At 38.7% G+C, this 18,737-nt stretch overlaps 1 protein-coding gene across 18 annotated transcripts in view; it reads right to left on the bottom strand.

The window, feature by feature from the left end:
• Window positions 1-18,737, bottom strand: part of ADD1 (adducin 1) — a 60,780-nt gene that overhangs the window by 25,166 nt on the left and 16,877 nt on the right. For all 18 annotated transcript variants that reach the window (XM_061376033.1, XM_061376039.1, XM_061376036.1 and 15 more), the window contains exons 2-5: window positions 5,851-6,063; window positions 5,175-5,337; window positions 3,912-4,063; window positions 1,275-1,355 (exon numbers count right to left, since the gene is read on the bottom strand). In XM_061376033.1, coding sequence (XP_061232017.1) covers window positions 1,275-1,355; window positions 3,912-4,063; window positions 5,175-5,337; window positions 5,851-6,045 — 591 coding nt within the window. In that variant the 5' untranslated portion in view covers window positions 6,046-6,063. The remainder of the gene's footprint in view (window positions 1-1,274; window positions 1,356-3,911; window positions 4,064-5,174; window positions 5,338-5,850; window positions 6,064-18,737) is intronic.

Below are 18,737 nucleotides of genomic sequence, written 5' to 3'. Positions count from 1 at the left end.
GCATTTCAGAGAGTTATGGTGAAGTTTTATGAGAAACTTGCAAACTTTGCAGACACCTGAAGAGGAATAACAGGACTTTGAACATGATCAGAGAAAATGGAGTTTCAGAGTGGAGAAGGGAAGAAGGGGAGAACAAGTACAGAAATTAAGAGAAAGAGGTGATAAAGGGACAGCCATGTAAGCAGGCTGCCGGTTAGCATGCTCAACTGGCTAAGTCATATGCCTTATCACTCTTATTAAATCCTGCTGCTGTTGTCTGTGTTGAACATGCTCTCTACTGTGTAAGTAGTGTATGTGTGTGTGCATTTCACTATCTTCACACAATCTTAATTCTCAAGGTACTTACATTTCTTGATAGAGAGATGCAAGCAGAACACCTTTAAAAAACCCCACCAAAACAAAACACAAACCCCCAGACAAAACACACAGAACACTCCTACAGCATGACCCTCTTCTAGAAATTTTGTAGTAGGGCAGGTCTCAGTTTTCTCCGTTCCTTTGCTTACAGCTTTTTCAATTAAGATTTTACAGATGTTTAAGGTGGAGTTATGCAAGAAAGAGCCAACTTTACAGATAGCTGAGGGGGAGTACTGGAACCTTAAGGTGTCAAGTCCAAAATGTTACTACTCTGCGTGCACTTACCTGACCCCTCTGCTAGACGTTACTTTCCTGAAAGTAGCCAGGTAGAAAGAACAGTGCAAAAGTTCCTGTTTCATTTCAGTGCAAGAGAGTCAATTGCATTAACTCAAGTTGCCTTCAGCAGCACTGGAGACTACACTGAAGATAAACACTCACAAAATGCCTCCCACTAGCTAATAGTTAAGGGAGCTGTGTCTTCAACTGCCATCATTAGATTTAAAAAATATGATTTACCTACACCCTCAGCTACATCATTAAATGATGGTAACTAAATTAGGCATCTGACACAGTATCTTGAAATTGTAACTGATTTGCATTTATGTCTGAAACATACACTGCTTCCCTTGACAAGCCTGATTTTAACAGCCAGCAGCTTTCAAGGGCATGATGTGATTGATTAGCAGTCCAAATGACCTGGCTCCTCTTTACAGCTACATCAACTGGAGAACACCTGGTGGTGAACATGTGCAAGTAGCGACCTCAGCTGTACCAGAATCAGTCATGTTCAATAAAACTATTCTAAACACGTAACACAGAGTAAAACATTCTCTAAGATAACATTTCAACAGTGACAGATACAGAGAGCAGATTCAGTCATTCATATTTCAAAGCTATGAAAAATAGCAACTGCTTACCAGACTGGATGCAGTAACTTCACTGTAAAGGAGTCCAAAAGGTACAATGAGGAAGTGCTCCTGCTCAGAATTTACTCTGGCCTAATGATAAAACAAGAGTAAAAGTTGCTAAAAGTATCTTATTAAAGCATACAAGAAGGGCCAAAACCATGCAAGTTACCTTCACTTCCTGAGCATGGAATGGGTAAGTACATCTATAACATATGCAATGTGACTTTCATGTATGCTATTAACTGATAATACTGTGAGCAGTACAGCACATTTGTTGGCTCTCTATCACGTATCCTGACCTTCACTTACGTTTTTGCTCTTTTAATTCACACAATCAGGAGTTTATACTACAAGAAGAATTCTGACTTCACACCATTCACATCTTAGGATGCATCTGTGTACAATCTGTACAATGAAAAGTACAGGCCAGTTTAGGTGCCTCTCAGTGGAGAATTGAAAGGCTTCAAATGTTTTATGGCACATGTCAGAGAGCTCCCTATTTTGCTATGAATCTACCTAGGGTTTGTGTTTGGGGTTTGTTGTTTTTTTTTTAGTATTTTTATAATTATATTTGAGTTTTTCATTCCCCCCCGATGCAGCTACTTTATGCTCCCTCATGTCTTCTACTATTTGCAACATAAAATACATACACATTTTGATATACTTCTGCTGCAGGAAGAAAATTTCTAAAGAAGTTGATCAAAAGAAGTCATCCAAAAGCTTCTAGTACAAATCTAGCTTCCTTTACAACCAGCTAGTAACATGATATAGCATAAGAGCCTTAAACTGAACCAGTCAGTTAAAGTTAACCCGTATTTTCATGGATCACCAAAGTAGTTCTCCACTGTGCAAGTGTAAATGATCCAGAAAATATTTTACTTAGTTATGCAAGACAAAGAAGTATTACTCAAAATACCCCAAATGTTAACAGGAAAGCTCAAATGCAAGATAAACAAGCAGCAAGACTCACAAACCACCTTGCTTTAGGATTAGATCCAATAAACAGCTCATGCCCTCAAGCAAACCAAGACTTGGTGAATGATGTGTGCCTTATGTAAACTGTAATCTCAAATTCTGCCTAACCCTGGAGGCACCCAAGTTTACTCTACACATTATTGTGCTTGACATGAAAGCTCTTGATGCTCTGCAATTCTGCTTCTGCATCAGGACTGCACCAGTTTGAACAATTCCACACACAGCAGCTGTGATTGACAGAGATCCAGAAAAGAAGCTACTCTGTCCAACTCTCCTGATATGCCCAGACTGGCATAGCTCTCATATCCTTACAATTCCTTTCTCCTCTAACACAGAGACTTGTGACCCTTACAGAAAGCTGTTGTAATTTTTCTCTAACATAAAGAGTGCACTGGCAGCTTTTAACTTGAACGCAACCACCTGGCAATTAAGAGCACCCACTCACAAAAAACTGAAAACCTTGTGTCAGACTCCTGCTCTGCATGAAGTGGTAGGCATTCACCACATTCCAAAAGAGTGCCTTACTACTACATTACTAATTAATGTATGGGTATATGGAAGAAAGACCAAAAGAAAGCAAACTTGAGGCATTCCATCCCAATCACATGCCCCTTATGTAACCACTTCCTCAGGCATGCTGCTTTTCATTAGTTGCCTTTTTATCTAAATGCATAAACACCCCTAAGGCTGAACTTCATACTGAGAGCCATCTTCACACCCGCTTGCTCCATAACCTTTATACTGCATTAGTACCCCTTTTACAAAATCAATTCTCCTGCCACATACGCAAAATCAGGGGGTGTCACAGAGTTGTTCACAAGAACCATTATACTGGATATGTTCTCTTACTGAAGAAACCTAACAATCTGCTTTGACCCTAAGCCTATCCATACCATTTATCAGCTTCACCACTTCAAAAATAATATACCTTGAAATCTCAAAAAGCAGTAATAACAAAATTAGCATATTTCAGTCACACTGCAACTAGAAGAACTGAAAATACATAAAGAACAATCTCCACTATGTAGAAAAATACAATTCAGCTCTGTTAGGAAAACAATTGACTGGTTTGCACACCACAGCTGGGACTTTACTCACGGGACTCTACTCATGGGACTCATGTTGATCATTCTTCTGGCATATAAAACCTCCTTGATTTGACCTCCCTGTCATTATTTTTATGGATGCCAGCAATTACTCAGTCACAAGGAAAATTGTTGGCACAATGCATTAAGCTAAGTAGTTCACTCATGTTCAGAAATACTATGGCTTCTTTTTCAAAAAGGTTGGTACCTTGAATTATAAAATTCAACCGAATGACTAAGAAGGTATTTTAGTACTTAGCAAGAAAACTAAGACACGACCTTGAAGAATTATACATAAAATTATTCAAAGCATTTAAGATACTAAAAGACTGAGTCTTTCAGGACTTTCATCATAAGAACTTTCATGTACACTCTCTTAAGACTCTATTCAGGCTATGGTAACTGACATCCAAGATGTTCCAGTTCTTATTCCTAAGATGCAATGACAAATCTCTACACTATTATACTGCTTTCAATACCACTTTGCTTCTCTTCCACACAAAGACAGAATGACAGCTGGGGGAGGGAAGTAATTCTCTTGTAGGTTAAAACAATTGGTTCAGTTATTTGTCGATTCAATACTCACTGTTATATGATTGTAAATAAGCTGAGACCAGCCAAAGAGATCTGCTAATCTGTAGAAAGCTGCCAATTTACATCGTAACAACTTCTCCCCTTTTTCATAGGCAATGGAATCTGATCCTCTCAGATCATTCACTGGTGTCACCATGCCAAGACCTGAAAAGGAGAAGGGGTAAAAAAGAAGCACAAGGAGAGGTTGCATTCAACATCAGTTAAAACCTAAAACCATGCACCACTATTACAGTGGTTGTTCTTACTAGATTATATCAACATATTAAGCTAAGAAATGGATAGCAAACTTTAACTACTATAATGTCAATTTCTATTACATAATGACAAGGTCATTTATCTCTGGCAGACTTGGCATTTGTTTCCTTCCTTAGTATTAATTAGCGCTAAGGTAATAGTACATTCCTTAGCAAAGTATTTCTTTTCTCTTTAAAGCTAACTATTGTCTGCTAAATCCAACTTTACTGTTAACAGAAAAATGTAACCCCAGATATTCCACTTTGAGATACATGATTTAGTATTCCTGAACAGGAGAATTATACATCTAAAAAGATATACACAGATTCATTTAATTAGGCACAATTAAGTACAAGATAGCGAGAGGTGGATTATGGTAAATAATTAAAAATACCATAGTTCTAGTTACAGTGCAATCAGAAGTGTGGTTAAAAGTAACTGTGATAAAGCAGAACCAGGCCATGTTACAGTCTGAACAGGTTTATTTTGGAGCACAGAAAGGGTTTGTATTATCTTAACACAAAACCTGTGTGTACATGCATTCACACATTCTGGGTTTTGTTTTCTTTCTTTGTTTTGCTTGCTGATGTTTCTTGTCTACAGCCTCACTTCACAGGAGAAAGCTGCAAACAGCACTTCAATGGCAAAAATAATTAGTTTCTAAAGACTTTCACTATTACTAGACTACTAATAAGCATTTTATTTTCCTGCAGACAATCTATGTGGTAAATATTAGCAATATATTTAAATCTTGAGGTTTTTTTATTAGTGCTGACTTACCAGGCTTACTTTTCAATTAAGATAACATACTTGAAATAGCTTTTGATATAAATTATACACATGAATCACACTACACAACACTGTGGCATTTAGAAACTAATCAACTCATTTCACGTTTGCAATGTTCTTGTAAGCAGAACAGGATGGGGTTTGAACTTCACAGCACTTTTCATTCACAGTCTTCATTTTAAACCTTTCAAACAAAAAAGAATTGAACTATTCCAAATTAAGGTGCACTCACTCATGTTTAAAGCAGCCATTCCGCCTTGTGGTGCTGCAGGGTAGACATTCGGTACATGCGTTGTCATGAAATCTGCAATCTGCTGTAAAGCCAGTAAACCTGTTGGGTTCTTCCCCTTCTTAAACTGCTCCTGGATCATAGATTCCAGCTCTTCACAAAAAGCCTAGCAAGAGTACACTACATGTTATAAAGCAATTCAAATAACTTCAACCTTTCATACGCAGCTTCTCTTCAGCACTTAGGTAGAAACATCCTACATCTCTTCTGAAAAACAGCTCAGGGCAGAAGTACTGGGTACACACTGTTACTTGGAAATGCTGCTTTCTGGAGCTCCAGTGACATGAGTCACCTATTTTGTTTGTGAATGGAAATTCCATAATTCCTCTTCAGGTAACACCAAAACTCATTGAACCTACTAATACAGATTTCTGGAAGAAGGAGCAGGATGTACGATTGACTTGAACATAAAACATGAAAGGAAAAGTAGAAACAGAAAAGAAAGAAAAAATTCAACCAGATAACGTGAGGAAAAATTAGCCGACAATTAGGATACTCTAGAAGAAAGGCCAAGCAGAAAAATGGACCTAAAATACCACAAAATTCTCCAATTCCATGGGGACATTACAAATACAATTAATAAATTTGTAACTTTGAAGACGGAGCATTGTTTTCTTACTGGGCTTTGAAGAATCATGGAGACTCTCTTCTTCTGTTCCATCATGTTAAAATCCTGGCGAAGGTCAGGTGCCATATTCCTCTCTCTCAAATATTCTGGATTATTTTCATCAACTCGATCAAAATACCTCTCCTTATGAGGAGCTGTTGTTGGGGGTGGTGAAGTCACCACCCCCACTCCAGAATCACCATTCATAGCACAGTTTCAAGGAACCTATGAAGAGGGGGTAGAGAGGAGGAATAAATAAATCAAGCAAGGAAATCATTAAGAACTTGTGTTTCTTGTTTCAGAATAACAGTTCACAGAATAGTGACAGTTGGAAAGGACCTTTAGATCATCTACTTCCAATCCTCCTGCCATGGGCAGGGACACCTCACACTAAACCATGTCATCCAAGGCTCTGTCCAACCTGGCCTTGAACACCACCAGGGATGGAGCATTCACAACTTCCCTGGGCAACCCATTCCAGTGCCTCACTACCCGTACAGTAAAGAACTTATTCCTTATATCCAATCTAAACTTCCCCTTGTTTAAGTTTTCCCCTTGCTCTATCACTACAGTCCCTAATGAAGAGTCCCTCCCCAGCATCCTTGTAGGTCCCCTTCAGATGCTGGAAGGCTGCTATGAGGTCTCCACGCAGCCTTCTCTTCTCCAGGCTGAACAGCCCCAACTTTCTAAGCCTATCTTCATGCGGGAGGTGCTCCAGTCCCCTGATCATCCTCATGGCCCTCCTCTGGACTTGTTCCAACAGTTCCATGCCCTTTTCATGTTTAGGACACCAGAACTGCACACAATACTCCAAGTGAGGTCTCACAAGAGCAGAGTAGAGGGGCAGGATCACCTCCTTAGACCTGCTGCTCACGCTCCTTTTGATGCAGCCCAGGATACAGTTGGCTTTCTGGGCTGTGAGCACACTGCCGGCTCACATTCATTTCCTCATTGACCAGCACCCCCAAGTCCTTCTCCTCAGGGCTGCTCTGAATCTCTTTGCCCAACCTGTAGCTTTGGCTGGGATTGCTCTGACCCAAGGCTCTGCCCAACCTGGCCTTGAACATTGCCAGGGATGGAGCATTTACCCCTTCTTTGGACAACCTGTTCCACTGTCTCGCCACCCTCACAGTAAAAAAATTATTCTATCTAACCTGAACCTTCCCTGTTTAAGTTTAAACTGACTGCCCCTTGTCCTATTGCTACAGTCCCTGACTAAGAGCCCTTTTCCAGCATCCTTGTAGGCCCCGTCCATCTAAAATTAGCCTGGCTTCCCAAACACAGAAACCACGTTTGTGCAAAGGTATAGCAATACTTCAGAAGAGAAAAAAAAAAAAAAAAAGAAAACCATAACAAAAATATTAGAAAACTAGGCTAACATACAGGAAAAATCAATGCATACATGCTACCACATAAATAAACACAAGAGTTCCCATTTAAACTACCTCCAATTCCTTAAGCTACCTACACAGCTTTATTTTCAGAAGCATGGAAGCCCTTCAAACCTTCATATGGGCAATGACAGAGATGTTCAAGACATGAGGCTTAAACTCACTGGGTTTGGTTTGGGGTTTTGGCAGTGACTATTTTGTTTGTTTTCTTGTGTTTTTCTTTTTTTCCTTAAAAAGTTAAATCAGACATAATTAAAAGAATATTGTATACATCAGAATTTAAATCATTACAGAAAATAGGATATTGCATATGTTTATTAGTAAGAAGAAACAGCCCCACAAAAACATGCTCAGATTGCAAATATTTCTGGAAACTAACTCATAAATACTGACTCTGCAAGCTAAGGCAGAGTTCTCACGAAGATACTTATTTTAGGTTCATTCAACAACATGCACATCACTACACTAGCATGTGGGGCTTGGAATCTGGAAATGACACACACAAATGCAACCCACTGGCCAGGGTTCCTTTCGGTTTGTTCTAATCAGCAACTGCATGTATCTACTAGAAAGGCTGAAAGTTTGGCTGGTATTGCTCATACACACATTGTGCTTTCACTCACAAGAACCTTTTGTGTAACATTATCCTAGTTTTCTGGGCACAATACTATAACTTTCACTCCAAAATCCTTTTTAGATTTTTTGAAGCCTTCCACTGGCAAGCAACCAGTACAATGAAGCCACCCTTGCAACACCTCGAGACTCAAACCTCTGATTCCTGATCATCTGACATATCAAAGTAAAGCTTCTTCAGAAAAGTTCTTATTCTTTTACATGCTGTACATGACTAAACAAAATGTCACTAACACAAACTGTACTTCAGTGAACTGTACTAGGAATATTTAATTGACTGGCTTGCTAGTTCAGCAAACTGTATTGACATTACACATGAAACATGCATGGTTGAAACCCCTTGCTTCACAGCATTTAGCAACTTTATTACGAAAACGAGCCAAGAAAACCTAATGGGTCTTTTTCTGGAGGTGGAAGAACAGACACAGAATCAAGTGGAAGAACACAGCTCCTTGTCTCAGTAAGATGAAAGAGACTAATTTCAATACTGCTCATTTAGATTTGGGGTCCACAATGTAAGGAGAGCCCCGATTTAAAAGTTGATTTTATTACCCATCTTCAGTTTTGCAAAGGTAAACATCATTAAAGTCTGCTGATACTATCATTACAACTCTTTGCTATGCAGTAGGAAAGACTGTATACATGCTCATTTAAGATCAGTCTTCTACATGCTATAACTAGTAAATACCAGTATTTGTCTCAACTCTTACAATTTTAGATTTTTCTTTGCAACTCATCTTAAACTGTACTTGCTTGTTCCTTTTAATTTAATTGGGAATTTACTCACATATTTATTAGATAAAACTACCTCAGATGCAGACGCACACAGAAAAGGCAAGTTTACATGAGGGATTTTGAAATGCAGATTATGTTAAACAAATTCATCGCAGTGAAGAAAAATACCTACTTCAAGATCGCAGAAATAGCAAATCTCATCCTCTTTAACCTTACATTAGAAAACACGTTTCAAACTCAACTGGTTTCTTATTTCAGAATGAACAAATCACTGAACTGAGACAGTTCAACACAATCAGCAGAAGAGCAGAAGAGGATACTACTACCAAAACCTATGTAAGCACTTGAGACACTCAAGTTTTAGATGCTCAGTGATTTCCACCCACTGAGTTGCTAAATAAACACACAGACACCTCTGCACTGCTTAAAGGATTTAATTTTAAACCAATCAGTTTAGGCTTTAAAAGACATGGTTGGATTTTTTTTCCCCCTCTTTTTTCTTTTAAAGTAAGCACATACACACATTTTTATTACTATAATTTATTTTAATTACCAGCTCTCTGCTGCCCAGGAATAAATATAGGGTATAGTGAGAAGAAATAATGCTTTTATCCACATGGAAAACCTTTTAAGGTATTAGACCTATATAGATTTAAGCAAGTGAATATATAGGAAACGAGCCACTCCTCCTTTGGCACCTTCAGATCCCTAACACCCCCTCTATGCTCTCCTCCTTCTCATATTCTCCAGCCTGCACCATCTGCCATTTCATTATCTCAACTTTGAGAGCCCACTACCACTTCCCACAACCCCTCTCCTGAACTCCACTAAGCTATATTAAGCTTAATATTATTAAAAAGAAAGATGACAGTCCGCAGATCCAAACGTACGGCTTACCTTCTTACAATAATAGCACGCTCAGACCAATCTAAGTCTGAACTTCACCATTCTCTGCTTATCACAAGGAATCAGGGAGCTTAGAAACAGTACAAAGGCAAGTCCTCAAGCAAAGACAAACAGACCCACAAACCAAACAGCTCAAGCAGCTCAGAATTTACACTGCATTCTGTTGAGCATAGCCTTACATGTGTATTTACTTAAAAGTAAAGCATGGGAAAACCATCAGGTTGGAGATTAGCACCCCCAGCAGAGAACAACGGCCTGCTCCTGCCTGCCGAAGCATTCCATTTCTAGGATATATTTAAGTGTAATGTTGCATCTTGAGCACATGTATGTGCAGTCTCATTTACATAAGAATATATGTACATCTGCAGTCATCATTTTGCATTTAAATATTTGCACTAATTCCATCTAACTTTCAGAATACCAAAAGCTATTTCAGAATGAATCACATACATAATTACTTCTCTTCACTGTTTCTTACACTAGAAAGAAGCTGGGCCCTAACAGTCTGCACAGACAACATTAAAATGGGATCACAGTGTCTTGCCAAAGTTGTATTACTCCTTTACCCACGTGTAAGATGGCATTCAAGCAGCTGCTGGGAAGCTATTACTGATTCATTGCTATGTAGTGGCAATGACTTAGGAGAAAATTCAATGTTTAACATCGAGTGATCATTTTATATCTAAGGCTGAATATCCGTTTCATAGCTCACTTTCACAGATACACAACTTAATGGCATCCCTCCCCAAGGTCTAGTAATTAACTGTTCTAACATAACTGTAATTGTTTATTTTTATGGCTGTCATAAAAAAAAAAAAGTATCGATTTTTTAATTAGAAACTTGTATATTTGACAACATTTTGCACAAGCCATTGAAATGTATTTCTGAGTTTCCCCAGACAACCCTTTGGCAGTAAGGCATGAGGAACTCTCAAAGAGCTTCAGTAATACGGATACCAATAAATAAAAAAGCAATCTAAACACTTAAGCTGAAGGCACACAATGGCCAAGGGTTCTATAAACTGGAAAGTCACACTGAAAATCACAACAGGCTGCCCAGGCAATAAAAAAGGGAAAAATAAAGACTGTCTTCACACCCACAACTCCTCAGCAAAGGCAGTTCCTTTGCGATGCAGTGTACTACAGCCCCCAAGTGAGATAAGCTGTGGTGTCAAAGGACTTTTTGCCACGATAAGCAGTTTTACATGAGAGCCTGTTCTAACACAACTGTGTCAGGAAAAGACACACCCTTAACTGAAAAAGCTGTGGCGGGAAAATACAAGAGCATAAGAAGCCCTTCTCTGACAATCTGCTGGTTTCAAATACAGAGACAGTCAGAGGGAACAGCATCTGTTACTGGGGACAGAGGGGAAGGGGGGGAGCAGAAATCAAGTAAATCTTACATAAAATCCAAATCACACCTTATAGTAGCTGGAGATCCATCCTTTCAATATGTACGCATATATAAACACTAGAAATTTAAATCAAGCACCACATCAAACGAGAGCCACCAAGCGAACTCGCAGCACATCGTATTTATCACGGGACAGGCGTATGTGTATTCAACTATACGTATATACTATACGCAGGGTGTTAATGAGATATATTTTGTGTCAGGAAATTAGCTTTATAAAATTTATAATGTATTTACAGATACTGTGCATTGTTTATAAAAACATTCTGAAATTAGTATTAATATTTCAGGTTACTTTAACCTTTCAAAATCCCCTTCCTCCCCACCCTCTTCTAACACAAGAGTTTCATCACAGGATTCACCTCAGAGGAAGTAGTGCTACAGAGTTAGTTTAAACAAAAGAAGAACATTCTAGAACATGAATACCACAAAACTTCACATTCACATCCAGAAAGCAGAAATATCTCAATTTTTAAACAGCTTAACATTCCTCAGTACACAATCTGGAGAGTCAGCTGACACACAGATAGTTTAACAAGTAAGACAGTGAATAACTATGTTTCTTGGAATAAATTAATTTCTGCTATCATTTAAAGGTTGGGTTTGTTTTGTAATAACTTGCAGGGAGGAAGAGGGAAGGAAAAGGCTGGGCAGCACTGGAGTGGTGCAGCACGAAACACAAGAAGTAACAGCCACTGTGAAAAGACAGCTCACATGGAAACTGAGGTGGTAAGGAAGGAGAACATCTGTCTGTAGAAAATAAGGTTTCATTATCACTCGGTATCTGGCAAACAAACCTGTTTATAAATTTGCACTGTTACTACTTCACTCAATATTCTGGTACTTTCTGTATTTCTTCTCATTTTCCTTTACTTTACAGTTAGATCAACAAACTTGCTCCATGAAAAATAATATTATACCTTTGTAATAGAGGAATAATTTATAATTTGCACTGCAATTTCCATCATTTCCAGTGAGGACATTTTGGCACCACTGACACGGGATTTGTTCCTGCCATTTCAAATGTTTCCTACTGAACTTTTAAAAGGAAAAGCTGGCACGATCTTAGGAAGCCTTTGAGCAAAGAAAGTAAATCATGACTGTACTACTTACCAGACAACGTACTTGACATCACGAACAATTACATTCTTTTTTAGCAAATGTTCCTAGCTCACGCATCTTCAGAATTTCCTCTGCCCTTTGTTTTTGAGGAGGAAGAGACTATTTCACGAACAAGAACAGTTATTTATCTTGTACTGACTGCAGGCACCATCATCTTTATTCACAGAGATGCTGCAAGCTAAATACTGGACTCTTAAAGATGTAGAGAAATCCAACAATAAGTTTATCTGTGTAACATCATGCATTAGGATCTATGAGAGTACTTCAAGAAACAAACTTGTGCTGGAGAACAAGAAAAAGGAGGGTGAGGGGGGGAAACAGACCAAGTCCCTAAACCTTACTTGAAATGCACAATCTCCGTAAGCAATTATTTCGTATTTCACCTTCTCCAAACACTGGAATCAGAGGCCTCTCACAGTGGGCTGAGTGATCGCAAGGTTACATGAAGAACCAGCAAGAATTTATTTGGGTAAACTTGAGACCTCAAACTATACAAGAGCAAACATTAGTATCAGGTTTCAGGACACAATATTACTTGTGTATTGAAGCTCGTCAACATTTGTTCTCTTATTACATCCAATACTTATATCTAAAAAAAATATCTCTGAAAACAGTTAAGAACAAAGAATAAAGCTAGAAATCTGCTTTAAATTAGACCTAAGGTTCCAAGTATTTATAAAGGGCAAGAATCTACGTAACAGAACTGTCAAAACAGCAGTTGCTACAGGCCTTTTACTTTATAAAATATCAAGCTGCTTTCCAACTGCCAAAGAGAAAAGCAGCAATTTTCTTTGTTTAAAGCACTAATGTTCACCAAGAAAAAAATTGTTTCATTAAGGCCATATTCTCAGATTTATAAGTCTTTCCTTAACTGGCATCCTCTGACTGTACAGAAAATTAAGGATCCTGTATCTACAACAGGAAGAATAATCTACAGTAAACCAGGAGGAAAAGAAAAATCAAGGAATCTGTATCTTAAGCCACAGACACCTGAAACTTTTCTGCTGAAATCCCATGAGCTTCACCAATGTTGCATGCAAATGATAAGTCAGGAATTTCACCACTGTCTTTTCCATTTCCCCATGTGCTATGCAGAAGTACGAACTGTGCAAACCATCATGTATTCTTCACTGCCTCTTACCAAAGGAGTACCAACAGTCATAGATGGAAATGGCAATGGAGACACTTTTCCTTTCCACTAGTTTAGTGTTTATTAGCTCCTAGAATAACTCTACAGTTCACTGAAAAACATGAGCTTTGGCATACAGTTCAGAGCAGTATCATGGCTTTCAGATAAATTTATTTTATGAAGTTGGTCCAACACTGAGACTGAAACCTGCATGTTGAACCCAGACTTAAAGGAGCCCCCAAAATGCGTCCTTGTGATTACCATGCCAAATGAAGATCTGCCAAATACCACAGAAGATTTGCCTGCAATTTTATTTCTGAAATCTGAGTTTCAATTCAAATAAGCTTCTCAAATAAAAACCACAACTGCATAATTAATAGTGTGATATCACAAAACTCAAGTTAACACAGTTAAGGCAAAGGATTATAACCAGAGACAAAATGAAGCCAGAATTACCCAGTGCTGAAGAGACAAGATCGGAACCGAATTAAAGAGCTGGCATAGATCACTCTGTAGGAATTGAAAAGACTATGCTGTGCCAAAGTGATCTAGTGTTAACAGTAAAATAAAACAAAGACTATCAAGTAGCAAAGTTACCTTCCCTAACTTTGACTCTAGTAAAATATTTTTTCTGGTTCTCATGTACATGTATTTAAAAAAAAAAAAAAAACCCAACAAAAAAACCCCACATATGAAATATCAGAGTTCAAAGAAAGACTACAAAAATGATCCAGAGAACAGGAGACTAACTTGTAGGGATCAGTAGTTTAACCTGTTTGGTTAACCAGAAAGGTTAACCGGTCACAGAAGTGACAGGACCCTTCACTCCTGCTAACAGAAGTATAGACAGTTTAGCACCTGGAAGTGAATATCCGACACATTTGCCCTTGAATGGAGATGGAAGTTTCCTAACTACATATATACAATACTGAGCCAATAACCTGGCTTTGAAAATCTTTATAAAACACGGGTTTTAACCCAACTTCCAAAACACCTTTGACTGCCTGTACTGAGATCAGAGTCCTATCCACTTCTGCGATCTATGAACCTGCCCATCATGCTTTGGGAAAAACAAGTTCCATATGCACAGTATGACAATATGCTCGTGTTATTTGCAGCTTCCAAAGCACTTCTAGTATTCTAGCACTTTTTTTTTAAATAGCACCTTCCTGTGCTGTAGGTTGGTGACAGCTGGAGACTGAATGTCAGACAGAAGGCACAAATGGAATCATACCATAGAATCACATAATGGTTTAGGTTGGGAGGGACCTTAAAGATCATCCAGTTCCAAGGGACACCTTCCTCCAGATCAGGCTGCTCCAAGTCCTGTCCAACCTGGCCTTGAACACTGCCAGGGATGAGGCAGCCAGAGCATCTCCAGGCACCCTCTGCTAGCACCTCAGCACAGGGAAGAACTTAGTAACACATAATCTAAATCTACTCTCTTTCAGTTTAAAGCCATTCCCTCTGCCCTACTTCTGTAAGGCGCCCTGGGAACCTTCTCTTCTCCAGGCTAAACAACCAACCCCAACTCTTCAGCCTCAGTACTCAGAGACAATACCAAATTTCCTCCTTAACCTGTGCTCAGGTCACATCGATCAGACCCAATTGCAATTAGGACAAACTTTCCATAAGACCAGGTAGGATGTACCTTACCGAATTGCTTAGGTTGATGTTTTCAAAAGCTAAGTTATTAACAGCCCATAAAATAAGAAAGGCTGCACTAGAGATGGTGTCTCTTTGCCTTATTGACAAAGCTCTAAGATCTGGTCAACAGAAAAAACTGGTGACAAGTATTTTTTTCCAGCTTGCTTTACTGGTACATTAAATTCCATCACAGACTCAGCTACACACACACCATTTAGCCCTACACAAGAATGAGTCAAGTCACTAATATTCATTTTCACCTTCTAATTGTGCAGAACATATCTGAGGCCAAGACAATATAAAATACAAATATTTCTCCATTATTAATATTCACAGAGGGTGGCAGCGGTACTGAAAATTAACGTACACTTTGCCATCAGGGTCATGAGTATGATACAAATAAAGAGGGTTAACCCAAACTCTGCTTATTTTTAGGTTTCTGTGAACCCACATGCACTTTCAAAGCCTCCCAGCAAACACTCCAATAAGCCAGCATCCACAGATTTCTGACCTCACAGCACAGGTTAAATCAGATCACCAGCTTCCCAAGGGCAGGGCCCCAGCTTTATCCAACAAGTATTTAGAAAGCTTGAGACAAACTGATCAGCATGTTTGACCAAAAAATGAACACTGGCCTCGAACTGAAGTTATAAAAGCTGCTAGACTTAATTCCAACACTGGATTTGTGGGAAAACACAAATGCACACATCGATTTCTTAAGGAATGAGCCAAAACTGACCTAGAGTAGAATTACATGTTTAATTAGCCAGTGTAATAAAATCAGGTGAGGAAATTTCCAGGATTTTCACATACATGCATCTGAAGTCAGGCTTTCCTAGGAAACAATACATTCTACACAGTCCCCGGGAAGGAAAGCCATTTGCTGATAGAGAGGTAGCACTTACCCAAGAGGAGTCTGCTGCTGCTTCACAGAACAGCAAGCTCAGGCAGACACGCACTGGTTGCGCCAGTGGGTTCAGACAGAAATGAGAACTAGGTCAGGACCTACAATCAAGGACAACGATTTACCACCGTCCACTGTAAACTTGGGGATGCTTCTGACAGAGCAGGTCAAGAGGAACTGCACACAGACAGGCTCTGTGGGAAGCCTGTGGTGCTGCATGAGAACTGTGGAGTTTATAAGTCGCTTTACAGGAAGGCAGAAAACTCCAGAACTCATTTGAATGCAGGACACAGTATGACTTGCAAGTTGTCTATAGGAAAGGTGCAAAGAAAGAGAAGCTTTCTTCTTTCCTCAAGATTTCCTTTTGATCTCAAGGTTCAGCAAAATATGCAGAATGAACAAAGCCCGTTCTCTATGCAATATGACCATAGTAGCATTGTTTCACTTTTCCTATAAGGCTTTATAACTAATATTTCCTGATGGCTCTAGTCCTCCAGTGCTACCCTTCTTTTAAATAAAGGGGAGGGTACATTCTAAAATTAGACACAAAAATCCACCTTTATCAAAAGGTTTGTGAGGGTTTTCTACCAGAATCAGTGCCTGGGGAAATAGCCAAAAAAGCCAGAGGCCCCACTCACATACCCAATACTTATCACAGATATAAGAAACCAAAAATCTTATGTTTCAAATTAAAAATATCTATAATGTTAACTACTGTTGAAGCCGCTCAGGTCTAATGCTTTCAAAAAACGCTCTGAATAACAAATGCTCCTATAAATGACATGAGGAATTAAAAATCCATTTTGAACAGGGATAGATACTTCCCTCATACTTAAAAAATGCAAGAAATTTCTGTAATTTTAAAGTATTCCCATCTAAAATATTAATATCATGATGCATAAAGGATCAACTGAAACACAGCAGTGCTGAGGCAAAGTGGCCCCATTCTGGCCAGGATCCAGTTATTTTCAATAGCGAGACATGAGATTTCTGAAAGGCGCTGGCAATGAACAGAACAATGTCATTTAACCCTTTGCACTACTCTGCAAAAATAGCCTCTTCCACAAAATGTTAGATGTTTTGTGTATTCAGTTATTTAGAAGGGAGGTGAAAGTAGTTACAGAACCTTTTCTTTCACCCTTCAGTTACACACAAATAGTAGAAACACTGCCCTAGACTTCTTAAAGCTACAATTTCACTTTATGCAAGCATAAAGAGAGCCATTTTATGGGTTTGGTTTGGGCTTTTTTGAAGTTAATTTAGGTTAAATGCTGAAAAGACCCTTGAACCTAGAATGAAAAATCTGTTGACCTTCTCATTTGGGTACTACCCCTGGAATGAAAGATTTCCTGAGATAAACCCTGAAACTGATTAGATTAAAAAATACACCAAAACCCAAAACTCAGAGATCAAACCATTTTAGTTTCAAATATAATTGCACTGACAGTGTCAGAGCAAGTTTAAATGCACTGTATTCCAAGGGTTCAAGTCACTCATAGAAATTATGACAGTCTGTCAAGGACAACTCCACACTTCACAGCCTATGAATCCCACAGACCAGTAACCGCAGAGGTGGGATGCCCACAATCCCTCCAAATTGCCTATGAACATGGATGAACAAACACCAAGGTACCACTTCTCAATCTCACCTGCAGTATGGAAAAGACCATACCTGAAGAAGAAACTTTAATTACTGTTTATCAAGAGGCTGAAAGTGGAATGTTTAAAGAAGGGAGTAGGAAAAGATTCTATAGAGTTTTTAACCACAAGATATCTAAATGTGGATATTAGACTTATTGGAGTTAAACAAGTAAGCACAGAAGTCTTGGACTTTTTTTAAATCAAGGAAATGGCCTAAGAAACTGAAATGCTAAAAATCAAGCTCATGAATTATCAGATTACACTTTTACATTTTCCTCTGTGTAAACAGATCTTAGGGATTTATAAAAGAGTTCTGCAAAAAGGGTCGCAAAACAAAAATCTTCTACTACAACTTCTTCATTCACCAGAACTGATTAAACCTTAATAACCGCTCATACCTAAGCTCTTACACATCCTGATGTGGTGATTTGGAGACAAGACATTCTTACTGAAGCACAGGCAAACCAGAAGTGAACAGCATATCAGTTTTGCTTTCCACACTGGAATAAAGCATCAGTATGTGCCTTATATACTACAGTAAGACTACAAAATCACAAAAAGAAGGACAAAGAGGCTGGGTAATAGAGCACGTCACCACTTGGCAACAGAGCCACAAGGTGAACTTAATGTTTCTTGACAAATTCATGATTAATATACCTGTAACTTTGGAGATCCTACAGCAAATGTCCCACAAGAAAAAAATATCCTATTCTTATGAGACTTGTTGGTTGAGATTGTTGAGATGGAACTAACCTGAATATTCATGACTAGATGAATGGATTATTTCCAAATAACTCAGAAATTGCTACAGTGATTAGAGAGTGTGCAGGCATTATGCTGGAACCAGCAAGTTTGATATGTAAGCAGTACAAACAATGTTGATGGGTGTGTTACCAGTCTGAGCTCCAAGAGAGTGAATCAAAGTACACAAATGAGGTGCAGGACTGGAGGTTTCAATTAGACTCGAATCAGGCAAATGAATGCAGCAGAGATGTTGAATTTTTCATTAATTTCTCTTTCACATTTAGCCGAGGCTTTTCCAGGTGGCACCCCCAGTTCTTCTATAGGACTTCCCACTTCCGATGGGGGAAGGAGGGAAGGATGGAAATCTGAATAAATCATGAGAACAATTTAGTCTCTTGACACAATAGAATTGGACGGGATTTCAAAATCCTGTATGCAGGTGGAAACAAGTGTCTTTGGAGGATGCAAGCCTCAGTATTAATTTTGACATAAACCTTCTATGTAAGATTTTATGCTGCACTTGCACATAAAACCAGCTTTGAAACATGAGCCTCACATATGTATCATTCCATTTCCAAATTAGACAGCTAACAGGCTTATTCAAATTCAGAAACTCCTTTCCATGGTGGTTAA

The sequence above is a fragment of the Neopsephotus bourkii genome, unplaced genomic scaffold, assembly GCF_033783945.1.
Source record: "Neopsephotus bourkii isolate Nb327-2 ecotype Australia unplaced genomic scaffold, CSIRO-AGI_Nbou_v1 NB_1686, whole genome shotgun sequence".
Lineage (NCBI taxonomy): Eukaryota > Metazoa > Chordata > Aves > Psittaciformes > Psittacidae > Neopsephotus > Neopsephotus bourkii.
The sequence above is the reverse complement of the archived record's forward strand: the minus strand, read 5'-3'. Positions and strand labels throughout refer to the sequence as shown.